The sequence below is a fragment of the Oryctolagus cuniculus genome, chromosome 11 (assembly GCF_964237555.1).
Source record: "Oryctolagus cuniculus chromosome 11, mOryCun1.1, whole genome shotgun sequence".
In the NCBI taxonomy this organism is placed as follows: Eukaryota; Metazoa; Chordata; class Mammalia; order Lagomorpha; family Leporidae; genus Oryctolagus; species Oryctolagus cuniculus.
This window is the reverse complement of record NC_091442.1, coordinates 9,176,604-9,197,595: the sequence shown is the minus strand read 5'-3', so window position 1 is coordinate 9,197,595 and position 20,992 is coordinate 9,176,604. Positions and strand designations below refer to the sequence as shown.

The window sequence follows — 20,992 nt, the reverse complement described above, 5'->3', positions numbered from 1 at the left end:
GCATCAGCCAGAGCTGGGCCAGGCCAAAGCCAGGAGCCTGGAACACCATCCTGGTCTCCCACGTAGGTGGCAGGGAACCTGAGCTGTGCACTGACAGGAAGCTGCCAGTGGAAGTGGAGCGAGGACAGGAATGCAGGTCCCACGATAATACGGGAAGCTGGTGTCCCAGGGAGCATGTCAACAGCTGGGCCGAACACCTGCCCACACAGGATAATGGCGATGGCCAGCCACACCCACTGGGTTAAGACGCAAGTTCTACAGCTGGAGGATGAGGCAGGGGCCCTATCTCCTGTAAGTCTTGGCTTACCCAAGAGCAATTTTTAATGCCCAAGTGATTCTAAAGAGCAGACGGTCAGGGTGCACCTCCTTCTCAGGGCTGGGTCTCCCAGTGTCCGCCGTGACTCTCACAGGAGCCTTGTACTCCACGTCCATCTCAGACGGAACAAACGTGAGGCCGGGGAGGGTAGGGAAGGACCGTCCCTTACAACTAGCCCGGAACTGGGGGCCTAGAGGGAGGGCCTTCCACAGCGTGGGCGATACCTCTCACGCAGGCCACCGGGAGCCTCAGCAAGGCATGCTCTGGAGCGCCCCCTACCGATGGCTGCTGCCTCTGCCTGCAGGAGTCCGAGCTGTAAGGCGGGGCCAGCATCCTCAGGTTGGCAAAGTTGTGGATGGAAGAAAGGTGTGAGCGCGCACAACATCTGGCACTGGGAGCAACAGTTCTTACTTTGGCAGCCAACCTGACACGAAAACATCCACGATGACAAATTTTAAATCAAAACTTTTATAGGAAGTTCCGGTTCTTGGAAGGAAAAATGAGCTACAGTGTTGAGACTTTCACTGCCCTTTTTTTTTTTTTTAAGAAAACATGTACACGTGTTATTGCTCTTTAAAAAGATAGAAGTCAGTGTTGTAGTGCAATGGGTTGAGCCACCGCCTGCAACACCAGTTCAAGTCCTGGTGGCTCCACTAATCCAGCTCCCTGCTAATGGCCTGGAAAAAGCAACGGAAGATGGCCCCTGCCACCCATGTGGGAGACCTGGAAGAAGCTCCTGGCTTTGGCCTGGCTCAGCCCTGCCCACTGCAGCCATCTAGGGAGTGAACCAGCAGATGGAAGACCGGTCTCTGTGTCTTCCTCTTAGTGTTTTTTTTTTTTTTTTTTTAAGATTTGTTTAGGGCTGGCACTGTGGTGCAGTGGGTTAAAGCCCCAGTCTGCAGCGCTGGCATCCCATGTGGGCGCCGTTTCAAGTCCTGGCTGCTCTGCTTCCCATCCAGCTCTCTGCTATGGCCTGGGAAAGCAGTAGATGACCCAAGTGCTTGGGCTCCTGCGCCCACATGGGTAGACCTAGAAGAAGCTCTTGATCAGCTCAGCTCTAGCCGTTGTGGTCATCTGCAGAGTGAACCAGCGGAATGGAAGTCCTCTCTCTGTGGTTTTACTTCTCTAACTCTTTCAAATAAAATAATTCTTAAAAAAAAAAAAAAAAAAAAAAAAAGATTTGAAAGGCAGAGTTACAGAGGGAGGGGGGAAGAGGAGGAGGGAGATTCCATCCACTAGTTCATTTTCCAAATGACTGCCACAGGCAGAGCAGGGCCAGTCTGAAGCCAGGAGCTTCTTCCAGGTCTCCCATGTGGGTGCAGGGCCCTAGCACTTGGGCCATCTTCTACTGCTTTCCCAGGCGCATTAGCAGGGAGCTGGATCTAAGTAGAGCAGCCGGGTGTTGAACCAGCGCCCATATGGGATGCTGGCACTGCAAACAGCAGCTTTACCTAGATCTGCTTTTTAAAGCTACTTCAATACAGCAACCGGTTTCCTTTGTAAACCTATACTTTAAAAAAAAAATGTTTTAAAAAGATTTATTTGAATCTTAGAGTTACAGACGCAGAGAAAGACAGAGAGGTCTTCTATCTGCTGGTTCACTCCCTAAACGGCTGCAACAGCTGAACCTCAGCTGATCAGAAGCCAAGAGCTTCTCCCAGGTTTCCCACATGGGCACAGGGGCCCAAAGATGTGGGCCATCTTCTACTGCTTTCCCAGGCTATAGCAGAGAGCTGGATCAGAAGTGAAGCAGCCGGGATTAGAAGTGGTGCCCACATGGGATGCTGGCACTGCAGGTGGCAGCCTAACTTGTTATGCCACAGTACTCGTCCCTTTCTTTAAATTTTTAAAAATATATTTCTTTTACCTATTTGAGAGGTGGGGAGATAGGCAGAAAGAGATCTTCCACCCACACTGGTTCACACCCAGATGGCCAGAACCACTGGAGCTGGGCCAGGACAGAGCCAGGAGTGCAGAACTCAATCTGGGTCTCCCACGTGCAAGGCAGGGACCCACGCACTGAGCCAGTACCTGCTGCCTTCCAGGGTGCACATCCGCAGGGAGTTGAAGCTGGGCCTGGAACCCAGGCACTCCAATATGGGACACAGGAGTCCTAAACAGCATCTTAGTCACTAGGCCAAAGACCCTTGTGTTGTAAAAATCACTGAGGGGATTATACCTGGATGACCAGAGGGGTCCATGATTCAAAACAGTGAAGAGCTCAGACTTGAAGCAGAGGTCTGGGCTGTTGGAGCTCCGCCTGGAAGCCCTGGGACGCAGGTTCTGATCCTGAGGTGCTGCTGGGCCTCAGCCAGCCTCCCCACCTCCCAGCTCCACCGGCATCTCTACAAATACACAAGCAACTCTAGCTACACTTGGGCAGCAAACGCGATTCCACCGTGAACATCTCCTGAGGGCGACTTCGCACAAGCTCAGGTGGCCGCTTAAACCCTGAGAGCCCCAGTCCAGTCATCCCCAGTGCTGTAACCTGCCTACGTCAGGGGAGTGGAATCTGTTAGCCCTGCAATACTTCAGAAAACTCACCGAGGGGAGGGGACGGGCACAGAGGTTAAGACTGCGCTTCAGATGCCTGGGTCCAACTGTCTGCAAGTGTGCACCCTGGGAGGCAGCAGATGACAGCAAGTCCTGGAGTCCCTGATGCCCAACAAGACACACATTGAGTTCTAAGCTCCTTGCTTCAGCCTGGCCCAGCTCTGGCTGTTGTAGGCATCTGGGGAGTGAACCACTGGATGGATGATCTGCCTCAGTCATTTTGCCTTGCCAATAAATATTTTCTAAACCAATGACTAATTTGTGGGGCCTGATGCAAAGAATGCAAGATGTCTTTGCAGAATTTTTTGGGAAAGATTTGAAAAGTAGAATTACAGACAGAAAAAGGGAGAGACAGAGAGAAAGGTCTTCTATCCGCTGGTTCACTCCCCACCTGGCTGCAAGGGCCAGAGCTGAGCCGATCTGAAGCCAGGAGCTTCTTCCAGGTCTCCCATGTGGGTGCAGGGGCCCAGGCACTTGGGCCATCTTCTACTGCGCTCCCAGGCCGTAAGCAGAGAGCTGGATTGGAAGAGGAGTGTCTGGGACATGAACCAGCACCCACATGGGAGGCCGGTGCTGCAGGCAGAGGCTGTGAAGTTCAGAATTTCATGATGGGGACAGCAGGGCACACAAGCAAGCAGGAAGTCTCCGACAGCATGGGCTATGCTCCCAGGAAGACAGCCCGGCTCCTTCCGCCGGTGCGGCCTTTGTCCATGTCACATCAGTGTCAGCGGCACAGCTGCAGGAAGTGCGGGCATGGGGCCCTCTCCCCAGAGGCAGATTCCACCTAATGCTTCCCGGGGGTGCAGATGGGCTAGGCTGCACACCACTTTTTTTTTTTTTTTTTTTAATTTATTTGACAGAGTTATAGACAGTGAGAGGGAGAGAGAGAGAGAAAGGTCTTCCTTCTGTTGGTTCACTCCCCAAATGGTTGCTACAGCTGGTGCTGTGCCGATCCGAAGCCAGGAACCAGGTGCTTCCTCCTGGTCTCCCATGCGGGTGCAGGGCCCAAGCACTTGGGCCATCCTCCACTGCCTTCCCGGGCCACAGCAGAGAGCTGGACAGGAAGAGGAGCAACCAGGACTAGAACCCGGGGCCCATATGGGATGCTGGCACTGCAGGCGGAGGATTAACCAAGTGAGCCATGGTGCCGGCCCCTGCACACCACCTTAGCTCTCCTGAAACACCCCCCACCAGGTGCAAAGTTAGTCCTGTGGACTCTAAGACACAAGTGCTGATGTGCAGACACATCTGGGCCAGGTGTGTCACTGAGAGCTCACGCAGCTGCTCCACGCCTGCACGACTGCCCAAGACACTGAGCCAGCCTCTCCTTCCAGGGCCTGACCCTGGGCACTGCCCCCCAGCATCCTCTGCAGACGTGGCTGTGGGACTGCACTGGGTGGAGCGCTGGAAGGTGTGTGCAGGGGAAGAGGGAGGGTGGGGTGACAGAGGCTGTGGTCAGTGCAGAGGCTAAGGCCACAGGGCTTGTTCTTGGCTGTTCTCACTCCCTCTGCAAGAAAAAGGGGTGTGTGTGTGTGTGATGGACATCGAGGCAAAGCAACCTGTTGTTTTAAGCAAACAGATTTTATCATTAGGCCAGGGTCTTGACACAGCCCATTTTACAGATGAGCAAACTGAGAATCTGAGAACAATCTAGCTATCGCCAGACAGTGTTACCCGGAGCAAGGCCTTCCTACCTCCCTCCTCAACTCTGCCAGCCTGTAACGCAGGGGCCTTCCCAGAGAGAACAGGGGTCCCCCAAGGACTGGGGAGAGGCAGATGACCGCGGTGCCAATCGGACAACACACACGTATACCAAGTCACTCACCGAAGGCGGATTACCTGTCATTTAGATAGTAAAGGCGGCTTCTTTAGGCTGGTTCTGTCATCACCCATCCAGACTACAGAGCCTGGGGCTGCTCTGCCCGGGGCTGGGACCTGCACTGCTGCACCCCTACCCTTCCGTTTCCTTGGCGACTGCAGGGACGAGGCAGGGACCAAGTAGGCGGGGTGACACTCAAATTTCCGTGATCAGAGTAAACACCCTAATGCAGGTTTTTAGAATCTGAAGGAGTCCGAGGATTTAAACGAAGACCAGATCCAACCCACTCCGGGGCCCAGCTCACCTGCCTGGACCCACTCCAGTCCAACTTCCAACAAAGCTTGGTTTAGAACAAAGGGGCTGCTCGTATTTAAAAAAATGCTGCATTAAGACGTTACCTCGCGGTGCCCAAGGCGAGCGGCTCACCTGCGTCACCACAGGCCCAGCGCTGGAGAGCACCAAGTGACCACAGACTGGTGTCACCTGGTTACAGCAGGAACCCAGGCCCATCCCCGTTCCTGGAAGGACATCCAGGGACGTGCACTTGTTGTGTGTCTGCGCCGCAGCAGGAAGCCGCGCGCAGGGGAGCCGATCAGCAGACGGCGCGGCTGGTTCTTATCTGAATGAAGACAGATCCAGTTTTCCCAGCAGCTAACCTGGGACTCCCCTGCAGCCTCGCATGAAGCAACACCTTCCAGGAGCCCAGGAAATGAGGTGTTCAAGGCACCTCCTCCTGCTACCCCTGGGGGTCAGCCATGCGGGACCCTCGGATCACCGCCTGCCCTTCGGGAGGTTCTAACAACACAGCTGCGCTCCCGCTCCCTTGTGCTCTGCAGCTGCACAGTGGGGCTCGGCCAGGCAGCAGGGCCGCACAGCCACCTGGTCTCGCCCTGAGAGCGCACGCGTACCTGTGCAGGTGACGTCGACGCTGCTTCAGGTGGTTTCCTGGCTTTATCCGACGACCACCTGGCCCAGGAGAGCCAGTCCGCGCCCCAGCTCCTGATTTCATTCAGCTCCAGCACCGACCTCTAGCTGCCTTGCCGACGAGATGGGGGAAAATCGCCCAGCTCCTGCAAGCGCCCTGGCACCACACTCCTCTCATGATGCACTCTGCCAAGTCCAGAGTTCCCAGTCTTTTTTTTTTTCTAATCGCACTCTTCACACTTCAACCCAGCCTTATTCCCCAAACCATGCTCTCAGCTCTGTGCGAACCCTGTCTGTCACATGGCCACGGCTTGGCGTGTTCTAGAAGTCACACGTGCCAATTCAGACCAAAACACACGAGGGCACTTCCGAAAGCTGGTGCACAGTGGAACGCAGAAGTTTATTCTGGTGCAAAACCCTTCAAGACGCTACGCACCGCCTTCCATGACACGCATCTTCCGGGCAGACACACCTCACCTTCACCTGCTTCTGTCAAGTTTTATGGGGACCCAGACCCATTTCTTCTGAGTCTTTGGCTGCTTTTGTGCTAAAACCACAGAGCTGAGAGGTCAGAAGCAGACTCTGGCCCTGTGATGCCCGAAAATTTAACCTCTGGCCCCAAACTCTTCACTCACCTCTGCTCCACTGGTGGTGGTGGTGGGGGGTCCCAATTTGCTGGGCGCCATCACGCTGCGAAGACCCTTGAAGTCTGCACGACTGTGGACAGAAAACGGCTTCCTCTGAAAAGGCTACCAACCCTCCGGCTCACCTGCAGCACCGGGACGGCACAGGCCCAGGCCCAGGCCCGGGCGCGCGATTCCGACCTACGGGCTCCCCCTTGAAAGGTTAACGGCCCTTCTGCTGCTACGACAGGAACTCAGACAAACAGCACAGAGGTGACGTCGGGATCTGTACAACAGCACCAGGGTCCAGGGACCCAACCCTTCTCTAACAAGACGAAACGAGCAGGAGCCGTGGCTGCGTCTCTGCCAGTTAGCATCGGCCCGACGGAGGCGGCCAATTTGCTCAAACTACCAGTGAAACGGCCCCGGGGAGCAGCTACCCGATGCCTTTTCACAGCCTTTCCTGGCTTACTAAGAACCCGGATCTGTTTCACCCGCTCTAAAAGCATCAAGGCTTCGCTCACCGATGGCACAGGATACTAACCGGAGGCAGAATCTCAAGAGAAGTCGACACGAACAAAGCGACTCTGCAGACGACACGGCCGCTGTGGTCCCCGGGGCCTCCTAGACGCCAGCCCCGCACCACAGAGCCCATCCGAGAAGGCCGGAGTTCCACCCGCCTGTGGGTTGATAAACACTGCCTTCCGGGATGAAGACGACGCTGGCCCCAGGACGTCCCACCCACCCTGTTCCTCAGACCCAGGCTCACTCGGGGTCTACAGCGCCTGCCGGTTTTTCTAATCCTCGGACAGTGACAGGCGGGATGGGTGTTAGCTTGATCTTTGGCGCCACCTTTGGATCATTTCACGTCATTGCAGTAACTGAGAAAGGGATGGGGGTGGTGGGTGAGGGTCCGACTGAGGGTTCTTCTGCATCATTCTACAGGTGTCTGCCTTTATTGTAAGACAACAGATAAAAGAAACCACACAGAGGTTTAAGGCGAACACTTCACTACCACCCAGGTAAGGGAATACAGCTTTTCTGACCCCCAGCCCCTTCACGTGCCCCCGTCCCCGTTAGAGATCAGTGCAATTTTGGTTTCCTACCACACCTAACAGGTTTAACAATCCCACCAGTTGAAGATGGAGACCCGTGACACAGAGGCTGCCCCCGGTGGACACAGAGCCGCTGTGAATGAATTCGGGCAGGCGAGTCTGCGAGCTTGGACAGCTCCCCCAGGGAGCTGGCTGCATGGGGACACGTATACACACGTCTACACGACGACGTGCCTTTGGCGTCTGTCCTGGGGCCAGAACTGCGACTTCTGGCACTGGGGAAGCCAGCCCCAGCCCCAAGGCCCCACAGCCTGGCCGGCCTCCCGGCCCCAGCGCTTTCCTGGGGCTCCTGGCAGCTGCCTAGAGGTCTTGGCTGGGCTCCAGCGGGGCCTCGAGCTGCCCCACGGAGACCAGGGGCCCCGAGGCAGCGCTCTCGGGAGGGAAGGTGACCAGGGCCGAGTTCCTACTGTCGCCCTGCTCGCCGTGTTGCTTCTTGTGGCACCTCAGGGAGTCGTCTCTGACGAAGGAGGCGCCGCAGGTCTCACAGCGGAAGGCCCGCTGGGTCACTATCTTGGCCACATGGGAGCCGCCGTCCCGGGGCCCTTCCCCGCCCTGCGGGGCCCGGTTCTCTGTCTTGGCCTCGTCCCTGTGCACCCGGTCCAAGTGCTTGGCCAGGCTGCTGGGCCGCTTGGTGTCGAAGCTGCAGAAGTCACACTTGAAGGGGCGGTCCTTACAGTGCACCCTGCTGTGCACGCGCAGGGCGGCGGCGCTAGAGCAGGAGTAGCTGCACTCCGGGCACTTCTCAGGGTGGGCGGCCTGGTGCAGCCGGCTGTGCCCCAGCAGGTCGGCGCGGTCCCGGCCCTGGAAGGCGCAGTGCAGACACTTGAAGGTGTGCTTGATGCGCACGTGCGCCTTGAGGTTGGCCTTCATGGTGCAGCGCACGTCGCAGAACTCGCACTTGAAGGGCTTCTCCCCCGAGTGCACGATCATGTGCCGTTTCAAGTCCGAGCTGATCTTGAACTTGGCGCTACAGAGCCAGCACTGGAAGGGGGTGTCCCCTAGCAACGGAAGGTGTGTTTCCATTAGAGCAGGCAGGCGACACAGAACAGCCCCCCCCCCCACACACACGCATCAGTGCACCTGGCCGCAGCGAGATGGTCGGGCCTTTTCAACTCCAACTGCTCGCCACCTCCTGATGGTGACAAAGCGTCCTGTGTCTATGGACTCGCTCCATCCTCAGACTAACCCTAGCCCGAGGGGTACTGTCATTAGCTGACCTAGCTCGAACCCAGGCATCCCGGCACCCCGTACACACTGCTGATGACATCTCAAGTCTGAACTCGCTCACTGCGACAGCTCGGAACTGCGTGTGGAAGAAGCGGTGACAGGTAAGTCACACACAACTGCACCAAACCGTGCCAAGACGTGGGGACGTGCTCACTTCGGCTATGCCAGTTACTGGCTCGTGTTACAGTGTCTTAGGTTCCCGACTCCGGACTATTTATAAAATCAACACGGGGCAGGGGGCAAATGCCAGGCTGTGGCCTCCCGGGAATCGGACCCCGGCGGCACCGCTGAGGCTGTCCGGCATTGGCTCCTACACACCTGTTCTTTGCCCGGGCCCCTCTGGCATCCTGGAGGTCATGCCGATGACCCTGCAGGTTGGACAGGTTCCCTCGATTTACTTCCCAAACTTAGTGAGGCTGCAGGTCCCACTCGGCCAGCTGGGTGGGTTCTCTGAGCCTGGGCTCTTCCTCCGCCTCCTCACTACCTCCCTCGTGTCCGGGGTGGCTGTGGTCCTGCATTCAGGCCCTGTCTCAGGAACGCCTGTGCTTCAGTGGTTTCAGATTTCAGCTTTGAGATCCAGGCTACACGTGGTACGACTGGGTGTGTGGCGGTCAAGCAGGACGCCAGGATCACACCCACGGCCTGAAAGGGCCACGGCCTGGTGTCACCAGCATTATGGGTAAACTGCTCACTTTCTATAGGCTCATTTGAGGCTCGTTTTAGCTTCCTTCTCGACTATGTCGTGCATTTCCAGAGGGGAAAAAATCATATCTGACAGCATCCAGTTTCTTAACGCATCCTTTTATTTTGGCATCAGTGGATTCTGAGTTCCCAATTTATTTAATTTGTCATTTTTAACACCGTCCGTAAAAGTAGTACCCAGGCGTTTCTCTGCTGCAATCCCAGTTAGCTATACTCACATATGTGTCCATCAAATCCCTCGTGTCCGATTGTTCCCTGCCTTGTTTTGCTGGAATTTATCTCCCAGTAAAGTCCATCCGCGTGGCCTCTGGGAGGAGCGTCAGGCCATCGCTTCCCTTCCTGTCCCGCTCTGCTAGCCAGGACAGAATTCTGAACTCACAATCACTGCCTGGCTCCTGGGCCAGAGCTCCTCCGCCTGCTGCCTTCGTCCTGGTGAGGACCCCCGAGAGCCTCCCACTCCCCAGGCCCCCTTAGAACGGGCGACTCCTCTTCTCCCTAGACCTAGCCAGACACCAGGCTTCCGGCTGCCGCTCCTCACACCTCTGATCTGTTTTCTCCCCCCGATTTCCAGGAAATTTCATTAAGTTCCTAACTGGGAACCCTAGTTTTAATTCCCTCCTCCCTGTTCTCAGTATCTCTCCGGAGAGCCCTCTTCGGGGCAGGGCGTAGGCAACAAGACCGTGAACGTCCTCATCCTCCCGCCGAGTATGGCTACCTGCAGGGGGTCAGCCATTCGTCAGACCTGCAGCATCCTACCCCACTCCCTGTCTGTAAGGGACCCACAGCCTTCAGTTGGCTGTTTAGGAAGGAAGACTGGTTTAAGGATCAGACCCGGACGCCATGGATTTCACCTGCTGCCGGGCTGGCTGGGCACTTTTGCCAGTAGGCAGTGGCTTCTGGCCAGAGCAGTGTGCAGGCCGGGGCTCGCCCAGCATTCAGGCACTCAGACACCAGGAGGAAAGCCTGGCGCTCGGCTCCGCTCGTCTGCTGGCGCACGGACGTCTGCCCAGCTGTAAACATCAGCCGACTTCTATCTCTTGCCATCTCCTGTGATGAACTCATTGGAAATTCTTGCTTATGAGCCCCCTTATCAATAACCCAGTCCCCATTCTGGGCTAGATTAGCTCTGTCATTACTTCACTGGGGTCCCACGAAAGGGGAGGACAAACATCTAGGACTAAAAATCTGTGATCTGCAATGATATTCGACTGATTTCGCTACATTTCTGAATTCAGCGATGCAACCACAGCTTCAGTTCCTGAAACACCTGGTTAATAGGTCAGATGTCTACTCGAGCTGCATCCTTTGCTTCCCGACTCTTGTACTGGGAACACTTCCCAGCTGTGTTCTGTGTGGTCAAGCTATAAATCCCACCCGTCAGACTGTCCAGTTTCCTGAAGGCTGGTGTCCTGGCCCCCAACACCCACCCCGACAATCATCACAGCACTGAAGGGTTACTTCTACCACCAGGTACCCAGTTGCTTGGGTTAAGGACTCGAGAGCTAAGAAATTCAAGGAAAACTGGTACCGAGCTGCCAGGCCAGGGACTCACCGGTGTGTGAGCGCAGGTGCACGGTGAGCTGGCTGGAGTTGCGGCTGGCGTAGGGGCACAGCTGGCACTTGTACGGCCGCTCGTCGGAGTGGATCCGCAGGTGCTTCTTGAGGCTGCTGCTGTCCACGGCCGCGTAGTCGCACAGGTGACACTTGTGTGGCTTCACACTGGTGTGGCACCGCATGTGCATGGTCAGGTTGTCCTTCCGGCTGAAGCACTTGTCACAGAACTCACACTTGTGTGGCTTGTCTCCTTCAAACATGTAAGGACTCAAGGTTTTAAAGGTTTCTCAATCGAGAGAGACTACACAGAGGTTTGCCCAGGACGGCAGCCTGGGCATATGAGTCTGCCTCCTCCCGTCCAAATGCCCATACAGGAAGATACTCAAGTTGAAAGTCAACACACTGGGGCCAGTGCTGTGGCATAGCAGGTTAAGCCTCCACCTGTGCTGCCGGCATCCCATATGGACACTGATTCATGTCCTGGTTGCTCCTCTTCTGATCCAGCTCTCTGCTATGGCCTGGGAAAGCAGTGGAAGATGGCCCAAGTGCTCGGGCCCCTGCACCCACCTGGGAGACCCGCAAGAAGCTCCTGTCTTCAGAATGGCTCAACTCTGGCTGTTGTGGACATTTGGGGAGTGAATCAGCAGATGGAAGACCTTTCTGTCTCTTTCTCTCTAACTCTACCTCTCAAATAAATAAAATCTTTAAAAACAAAAGACAACACACTGGGAAATGAGAAGGTACGCCAAACCTTGAGAGCTCAGAAGTTTAGTTTTGAGGAATCTTCAGGACACATTAGATAAAAATCAGATTGATGGGGAAAAATCTAGGCCAGATCTTGTTTGGGAAGGTAGGCGTGGTTAGAGAAGTAGTCAAGGTGGGAGGTCAAGTCAAGGCAGGTGTAGGGATCTAGGCCAGCTCTGGCCGCTGGCTGATAAGCCACACCAAGCAGAGGTGGGGAATGTCCGGCCCGCGGGCCATATAAGCCCCTAGACACTGGGTCTGGCCCTGCCAAGACAAGTGCAGGTAGAACTCCAAACTCAACAGATTCATAGCGAGCTAATTTTTTTTTTTTTTTGACAGGCAGAGTGGACAGTGAGAGAGACAGAGAGAAAGGTCTTCCTTTGCCGTTGGTTCACCCTCCAATGGCCGCCGCGGCCAGCGCGCTGTGGCCGGCGCACCGCGCTGATCCGATGGCAGGAGCCAGGAACTTATCCTGGTCTCCCATGGGGTGCAGGGCCCAAGCACTTGGGCCATCCTCCACTGCACTCCCTGGCCACAGCAGAGAGCTGGCCTGGAAGAGGGGCAACCGGGACAGAATCCGGCGCCCCGACCGGGACTAGAACCCGGTGTGCCGGCTCCGCTAGGCAGAGGATTAGCCTAGTGAGCCGCGGCGCCGGCCCATAGTGAGCTAATGTTGATCATTTTGTGTGGCTTGTGAACGATGTCATAAATATCCCAGCGGCCCTCAGCAGAAATAAGTCCCCCACGGCTGACACAGACAACGGGCAGTGAACGAGGCACGGAGGCCCCAGGAACGCACAGGCACCAGGCAGCTACAGATACAAGAGAACCCCACACCCAGAGCATCTACACCTGCAGGGAGTCCCTCCTCCCTGCCTGCAGCCACTCCAGGCCCCTCATAGCCAACTGGAAATCAGCGTGGGGGACCAAAAAGTGTTCCTGCACCAACTACAGAGGAGGGGGAGGCAGAGCAGACCTACCCCATATACACCTCTGCTCAGGCCTTGTGCTGGTCTTTGTTGTGATTGAGGGGACATGGAGAAGAAATTCAGTCTGGGGCCAGTGTTGTGCTGCAGGAGGTTAGGCCTTGGTCTGTGACACCAGCATCCCACGAGCACTGGTTCAAGTCCAGGCTGCTCCATTTCCAATCCAGCTCCCTGCTAGTGTCCCTGGGAAAGCAGCGGAGAATGGTCCAGTACCCGGACCCCTGTCACCTATGTGGGAGACTCTGATGGAATTCCTGGCTCCTGACTTTTTGACCTGGCCCAGCCCTCCCCATTGTGGCCACTTTGTGATCATTTTGAGAGTGAACCAGCGGATGGAAGATGTCTCTAACTCCACGTTTCAAAAAAAAAAAAAAAAAAAATCGGTGTCCTCAATAAGCAACCATGTCAGGAAAGCCAAAACCAGGAAGACACGTCCGACTCGAGTGAAGTCATAGAGCACATACAAGAACTGAAATTACAGAGGAGAAAACTTCTCTACGTTGACTATAAGCAAGCAGAAAGGATGTCAAAAAATGATGGGCACTGGGAGATATTTCACACATCTGTCTAAACCACAGAATGACGGCACCAGGGTCTCTGGGTGGCGACGTGTCGGTGGGGCTTCATCCACTGTAACCAACTCCTCTGCTGGGGGTAGCTGGGGACCAGGGAAGGGGGCCACAGGGCCTAAGGAAATTTTTGTACTTTTATTAAAAAAGATTATTTATCGGCCGGCACCGCGGCTCACTAGGCTAATCCTCCGCCTAGCGGCGCCGGCACACCGGGTTCTAGTCCCGGTCGGGGCGCCGGATTCTGTCCCGGTTGCCCCTCTTCCAGGCCAGCTCTCTGCTGTGGCCAGGGAGTGCAGTGGAGGATGGCCCAAGTGCTTGGGCCCTGCACCCCATGGGAGACCAGGAGAAGCACCTGGCTCCTGCCATCGGATCAGCGCGGTGCGCCGGCTGCAGCGCACCGGCCACGGCGGCCATTGGAGGGTGAACCAACGGCAAAGGAAGACCTTTCTCTCTGTCTCTCTCTCACTGTCCACTCTGCCTGTCAAAAAATAAAAAAATAAATTAAAAAAAAAAGATTATTTATTTGAAAAGCAGAGTTGGGGGAGACAGAGACAGAAACTTCTATTTATTGGTTCATTTCCCAAACGGCTGCAAGGGCCAGAGCTGGGCCAGGCCGAAGTCGGGAGCCTGGAACTCCAGTCTGGTCTCCCATGTGGCTGGTAGGGACCCACGTACTTGGGTCACCATCTGCTGCCTTCCCAGGCACATTAGAGGAACTGGATCAGAACTGCAGCAGGCAGGACTCGAACCAGCGCTCATATGGGATGCTGAGTCGCAGGTGGTGGCCCAACCCACTGTGCCACAATGCCACCTCTCCCTCCCCTTTTTTTTGTTTTGGCCATGTGCAAATATTGTGTTCCTGGAAAAGGAATCCTAGGATTTTCACTCTTGCTTCTTCATGACCCACAACGCCAGCCGAGGCTGTCAGCACAATGAAACCAAACCCGAGGGGCGGACGCAGAGTGCTCTGTGCTCTGCCATTTTTCTAGATCTTTCTGTCACACATGAACTCTGGGGCTGATCACTGCACACCTGTTCAACCTGCCCGTGAGGGTCACAGCCATTTTCCCAGCTCTGGGATCACGTAACCACACTTCGTCAGCACAGTCAGAAACTGGGCAACGACCGTGGAGCATGGCCTAACAAGAGCCTGGGCCTGATACGGGGGCACAACAGGTCACGCCACTGCCTGAGATGCAGGCATCCTGCATCAGTGCCAGTTCAAGCCCTGGCTGCTCCACTTCTAGTCCAGCTCCCTGTAAATGCGCCTGTGAAGGCAGCAGAGGGTGGCCGAGTACTTAGGCACCTACCACCCATGTGAGACCCGGATGGAGCTCCAGGCTCCTGGCATCAGCACTGGCCTTTGAGGTCATTTGGGGAGTGAACCTGAGGAAGATCTGTCACTCTGTCCAACAAATATTTAAGAACCAGATGACAAACTCTATAAATTGACAGTGAGTCCCATATATCAAAACTTATAATGGTTTTCAGAATAAAAATTATAGACTTAAGTTCATTTTTAATGAAAAGTTGAAAACAAGGGAACAGTATGTGACTTGAGAAACTAGAAGGGTGGACGGCGCTGTGACGTAGCAGGTAAGGCTGCCACCTGCAGTGCCGGCATCCCTTATGGGCGCTGGTTCAAGTTCCGGCTGCTCCACTTCCAATCCAGCTCTCTGCTATGGCCTGGGAAAGCAGCAGCAGATGGCCAAAGTGCTTGGGACCCTGTACCCACGTGGGAGACCTGGAGGAAGCTCCTGGCTTCGAACCATTGCAGCCTGTCGGGGAGTAAACCAGCGGACGGAAGATCTTTCTCCCTCTCTCTGTCTCTCCTTTTCTGTGTAACTGTTTCAATTAATAAATCTTAAACTAGAAGGAATTAAGGTGGAATATGTACAGCATTTGATTAAAAAAAAAAACTGATTACTTACAGTAAAAACTGGTTTGCTCCGAAAGAGGATACCAACAGCCCAGGTGTTCAACCCTGGCACTGCGGGATCTGGGGCTCAGGTAAGTCTTTGTACTGGGCTGTCCTGGGCAAGGCAGGGTGTTTAGCCACCCCAGCCTCTCCAGGACCCCCCCTTCCCTGGCTGTGACAACCAAAAATGCCTCTACATACGGCCTAATGTTCCCTGGGGGCCCAATGGAGCTGGGTGAAGAACCACCCTGATGGACTTTGGAAGAGAGAGGAGAGACTACAGGTGGAAGTAGACCACCAGACAAAGATGACTGGACAGGACAACCGATGGTCCCGAAGAGGCAAAGTTAAAGTCTAACCTGAGACGCAGAAACAGATCAGTAACCAAGAGGGCCATGTCCACGATCCGAACCAGCTCCCCACTCCCATTCCCCCAGGGACGTGTTTCCCCTTCTCAGGAATCTGTCAGAATTATGTCTCCCTGTCTCAATGGCCTCAGGCTCTGGCCAATGAACAGGAACAGAAAGGCAAAGCAGTGTGTGGTTTCTCACACCCCTGTCCCTTCCCCAAGGCGCCTTGCCACCATACACAGCAGGGGATTTTAATCTGGGGCCTGTGCATAAAAGTTAAGGGGCCCAAGAGCTACAGGTTTCTTCTCACTGCCTCTAAGTGCAATTCCTCCAATTCTGCACGCAGGCAACAATGCATGCAAATCACAGCACCTGAAACCCTGGTCAACAGGTGTTGACACAAGAACGTAGTGCACGCCACCTGCCCCCTGGTCCACACACACACGAGATGTGGTCAGGGCACAGCACGCCTGCCCCCGGTCAACCAGCACCAGACATGGTCACGGCACGTCCCACTTGCTGCAGGTCTCCAGGTGCCATTCATGGTGCACCACTAACCTCACTACTGGGGGAGTTCCAAGAGCAGTCAGTGGATGCCGACATCAAGCGCAGGGCTTCTCACTGTGCACACTGATCAGCTGGGGCAGGGCCTGGGACTTGGCATTTCTGACAAGCTCCCTGGTGATGCTGACACTTCAAGATACCACACACTTAACGTTTTCATAGACATTACGACAAAATAAAGATGTATCACATTTTATTGTTTGACAGTAGTTAGAGAGAGGTCTTTCTTCCGTTGGTTCACTCCCCAAATGGCCGCTATGGCCGGTGCTGTGCCGATCCAAAGCTAGGAGCCAGGTGCTTCCTCCTGGTCTCCCATGTGAGTGCAGGGGCCCAAGGACTTGGCACATCCTCCACTGCCCTCCCGGGCCACAGCAAAGAGCTGGACTGGAAGAGCAGCAGCTGGGACTAGAACCCAGTGCCCATATGGGATGCCGGCACCACAGGTGGAAGATTAACCAAGTGAGCCATGGCACGGGCCCAAAATGTGATACATCTCACCAGGGTTAGGAACACGCCGAGGAGGACACACTGGCTTTCCAAGACTTCCAGGAGCCGTGGCAGGAAAAAGGCCGAGAACACCTTCACCTGGTGCCGGCGCTGTGGCGTAGCAGGTAAGGCCGCCACCTGCAATGCCAGTGTCCCCTACGGACGCCAGTTCCTGTCCCAGCTGCTCCACTTGGGATCCAGCACTGTGCTAACGTGCCTAGAAACAGCAGTGGAAGGCAGCCCAAGTCCTTGGGCCCCTGCCACCCATGTGGGAGACCTGGCAGCAGCTCTTGGTTGCTGGCTATGGCCTGGCCCAGACCTGGCCTTTGCAGCAGATGGAAAAATCTGTCTCTCCCTCTCCGTAACTTTTTCAAGTAAATTTTTTTTTTTTAAAGAACACCTTTATCTGGCACGCCCCAAGACCGAGCTGGGCCCACCAGCTGCCCTCCAGACCTCTCAAAGAGCATAGCTGTGACTGCCCAGGGGTACCGCTGTGAACAAGCCATCTCGGCCGATTCTTCAACCTTTCATGTGGTCCGAGAGAAGTCACGAGTGCCGGAGAACAGCGAGCAAGTTCCATCAGACTTTCAGGGGAAAAGCGTCTCCAGTCAACTGAACGTTCAGTAACAGGGAAACCCCCGTCTTCCTGATCAATCCGAAGCAACCAATCCGAGCTGTGGGAAGAGGCGAGGGCAACGGGCCTGCATGCTCGGGACTCGTTCTACAACCTACAACCCTACAGTTCTACCATCTACAACTCTACAATTCTATAATCTACAGTTCTAAAATTGCTTTGGCTCTGCATCAGGACTCGTCTTCCCCCTAAAGATAACCAAATTCTCTGAACTGAGAGGCAGGGAAGAGGGTATGGTGAAGTTAATGGTGACCTGTGATTCACTATCTCAGCCAGTATAAATAAAAAAATAGGATTTTGTGTTTAATTAGCACCTCACTGCTTTGGGGCTATTTAAAAAGATTCTAAAAGCAGACTTACAAAATCATCCATCCATCCACTGGTTTCACTCCCCAAAGGGTCACAACAGCTGGAGCTGGGCCAGGAGCTCCTCCCAGGTCTCCCATGTGGTGGCAGGGACCCCAGTACCTGTTGTCACCTGCTCCCCAGCTGTACCAGCAGGCAGCTGGATTGGAAGTAGAATAGTGATATAGGGCCAGGTCTCTGACAGGCACAGATATGGGATGCAGGTGCTCATGTAGCAGTTTAACCCACTGAGCCACAACATGTGCCCCTGCTTTGGGGCCTCTCATTATTAGAATGCACATTTCTTAAGTACCTGTTTATATATTTTTCCAATGGAACTGGTTAACTTTGACTTACTATAGCCTTTCTGTTCTGAAATGAATTCTACCCTAGGTTATAAAGCCAGGACTCTAACAAGCACTGTGGTGGGATGAGAAGGCCATGCCAAGATGGCCGCTGGCAACAGGCTGTGATTGGATGGCTTCGGAAACCACATGACAATGGAGCCTGCCTGGCAACAGGCTGTGATTGGATGGTTTCAGAAACTGCCTGGCAACAGGGTGTGATTCGTTAGGGCACAGACCTCCCCTTGACTGGATTGGCTGTCTTGGCTATATAAGCTGCTGTACCAATCGAAATAGATGAGTCTGTGGGCTGCTCCCCTCTGGCCTGCTTTCACCCAACTCCTGGGATCTGTGTGGTGACTCTGTGCCTTTTGCCCCCACCACGTTCCTCCTCTCAGAACAAATCCACAGCAACACAGCACCACAACATGGGATGCCAGGGTCATGGTGGTGGCCTAGCCTGCTGTGCTACAATGCCTACCATGAAGAAGTCTCTTTTTAAAAGAAATTTTTAAAAATTGTTTTACTTGAAAGGTAGTGGGACAGAGACCAATCCTCCATTTGCTGGTTCACACCTCCCAGTGCCTGCACCAGCTGGGCTGGGTCAGGCTGAAGACAGGAGCCTGGACTCAGCTGGGGTCTCCCATGGGGGGGGGGGGTGCAGGACCCAAGTACTCTAGTCATCACTGCTGTCTCCCCACTCTGCACTGCAGGAAGCAGGATTCAAAGCAGAGCTGGAACCAGAGCCCGCAGTCCAATACAGTACAGAGGTCCCAAGCAGTGCCCCTACCACCGTGTCACTCCTCCTTGAGGATGCCTTTCACTACTGATACCATGAGAACCCAAAAGCAGGCACCGACGGCTGCACCGTGAGCTCAGCAGGGCACTTGCCCCATGTGGCACATCCTGATTTATCAGTCACTTATGTTTTTTCCTTATTAGCATTTGTTAGGCATTTACTCAAAAGTGACAAGGCTGTTTCACTGAAAGCAACGTGAATTCTGCAACAGGAAACACCTGGGGGACCTCCGCCTGCTACGTGAGGCCTCCACGTCCCAGGACAAGTGCAGCAGCCTGAACGTGATCCTTGGCACGTTTCCCCAGGTAAAGTACATGCGAGTACCCTGAACCTCCGAAATCTCACACTGAGGAACACTTAAGCTGCATGTAGGTTTTCCTGATGCGATCAGCGACGCTGACGAGGGGCCGTCTCCCTATGGTAAAAAGCCACAAGGCAGTGTCTGGAAGAACCGCATTGGCTGGTAAAGCAGTATTTTACAGACTACTAACGAATGGCGTGACCAGATCAACCACGGGCAGGGGGCAAGCTGCAAGATGGGCAGACCGATTCTAGTTTATCAGTTTGAAAAAGCCGTCGATCCAGCTGCAGATTCTATATAGCACTGTATTTTTAAGAAAGTACCATTTGTTGTGTCTTGGTGTAGCTTAAAAGTCAAGCAATGATCTGAAAAGGCTATCAAACAACCCTGCCCTACCTCCAGTAACTTGAGACATCAACCAATACAACATACCATAAAGAACCATAATCAATGAGTCAGATCCAGGAAGCCAGCTCATCAGTAATGAATGTTTTAAGGTTTAATTGTTTTAAAAGTTTATTTGGAAGGCAGAGTGGTAGAAAGAGCTCTTCTATCCACTGGTTCACTCCTCAAATGGCCACAGCCAGTCAGGTCTGGGTCAGGCCAAAGCCAGAAGTGTGGAACTCCACCCAGGTCTCCCACATGTGTGACAGAGGCCCAAGTACTTGGGCCATTATCTACTCCTTTCTCGGGCACTTTAGCAGGGAGCTGGGTGGGAAGTGGAGCAGCCAGGACTCCAATGTGGGCTGTTGGTAACCCACTGTAACACAATGCTGGCCCCATTTTAAAGTTAAAATTATTTGAGATGCAGATAGCAACAGACAGAACTCCCACCCACTGCTTCACTCCCCGAATGCCCACAATAGCTGGTGCTGCGTCACACTGAAGCCAGGAGCCTGGAACTTAATCAGGGTCTCCCACAGGGGTGGCAGGGACCCAAGTACTTGAGCCATCACCTGCCGCCTTCCAAGTGGCCTTGTGTGTCAAGGCGAGGATCAATGCTTCCCCACAAAGGCACCCAGCCCTCCTATCCACCGCAACACCCCATTCCCAGTAAAGACTCCTCGTTGTGCAGCTCAACGAGAGCGCCAGGTTTCAGCCGGGCACACGGCTGCCTTTCCTGCAGTCCCCCTCGATGCTCGCTGTGGCCATGGACAGTGTCTGTTCCTGTTTCACAAGGTCACAGGTACGCTGCTCTGGGTCACAGCACAAGGAGGGGGTGCTGTGAGCTCCCCCAAGAAGACAGGGAAGCTGCCTGGGACCCACGTTTGAACTTGTCTGTTGGAACGGCAGTGCCATTCCAGCAGCTGTGAGCTGCTTGCTTCCTAAGCAGTATTTGAGAAACAACCCCACGTTTAAGCTACTCCATTTGATTCTGCAAGAGCCAACAGCCGATGCCCCTGCTGACACAGGCAAGCGTGGAGTTTCAGATAAACTGGAGTTAGAGTCACCGCTTCAGGCTTCAGCACTGCCCGGGGTCTGGAGCAACGACTCGGCTCTGCCAGTCATGGGATAAGAGGTAAACAGGCTGCAGGGGGCCCAGGAGCCCAGCATGCAAACACTGCTACAGAAGTGCCTTCAAGGAGACACTTCTCTAAGATGATGGCCACAGCCTCTGCCAGCTCCTTCCTCTTCATCTCACACCCTTTTTGCTCCCTCCCCGACTGGCCTGGGTCCCACGAGGCAGAGCGTGTCTGGGTGGCTCCGCATTAGACACCCAGCACCTCCCTCACAGCCGTTTCCCACTCGGCCAGTGAGCCAAGGGGCAGCCACCTACCCGTGTGGATTCGCAGATGGCGGTCCAAGTCTTTCATGCCATGAACCGTTTTGAAGTGGCAACCTGGGTGGGGGAAGGGGAACAGAAAATACGGCTCTTCAATACAGACTGTTCCCGACTTCCGGCGGTTCAGAGTGACTGGTCAACGTTCCGACCTGTGGGTGTCTCACCATCCTGTGTGTCACTTTCAGCATGGTGTTCACCCATTCATAACGGTTATCACACCCTTTATGGTACAATAGGCTTTGTTACATGGTTTTGCACAAAGGTAGGCTAACATTTGTTTCAAGCATGCTTAAGGTGGCCTTGGCCAGGCTACTCTGTTCAGTAGGTCGGGTG

General features: G+C 54.5%; 1 protein-coding gene and 1 pseudogene across 2 annotated transcripts in view; one reads left to right on the top strand and one right to left on the bottom strand.

Annotated features, from left to right (window-relative positions):
* Window positions 1-7,169: 7,169 nt before the first annotated feature.
* The window catches only part of ZFP64 (ZFP64 zinc finger protein), an 84,823-nt gene continuing 71,000 nt past the window's right edge, over window positions 7,170-20,992 (bottom strand). For both annotated transcript variants that reach the window (XM_051832673.2, XM_002720883.5), the window contains 3 exons: window positions 20,654-20,716; window positions 10,832-11,083; window positions 7,170-8,348 (listed from right to left, as the gene is read on the bottom strand). In XM_051832673.2, the coding sequence (XP_051688633.1) occupies window positions 7,651-8,348; window positions 10,832-11,083; window positions 20,654-20,716 (1,013 nt within the window). In that variant the 3' untranslated portion in view covers window positions 7,170-7,650. The remainder of the gene's footprint in view (window positions 8,349-10,831; window positions 11,084-20,653; window positions 20,717-20,992) is intronic.
* LOC127487364 (small nucleolar RNA SNORA51) lies at window positions 12,510-12,616 on the top strand (annotated as a pseudogene).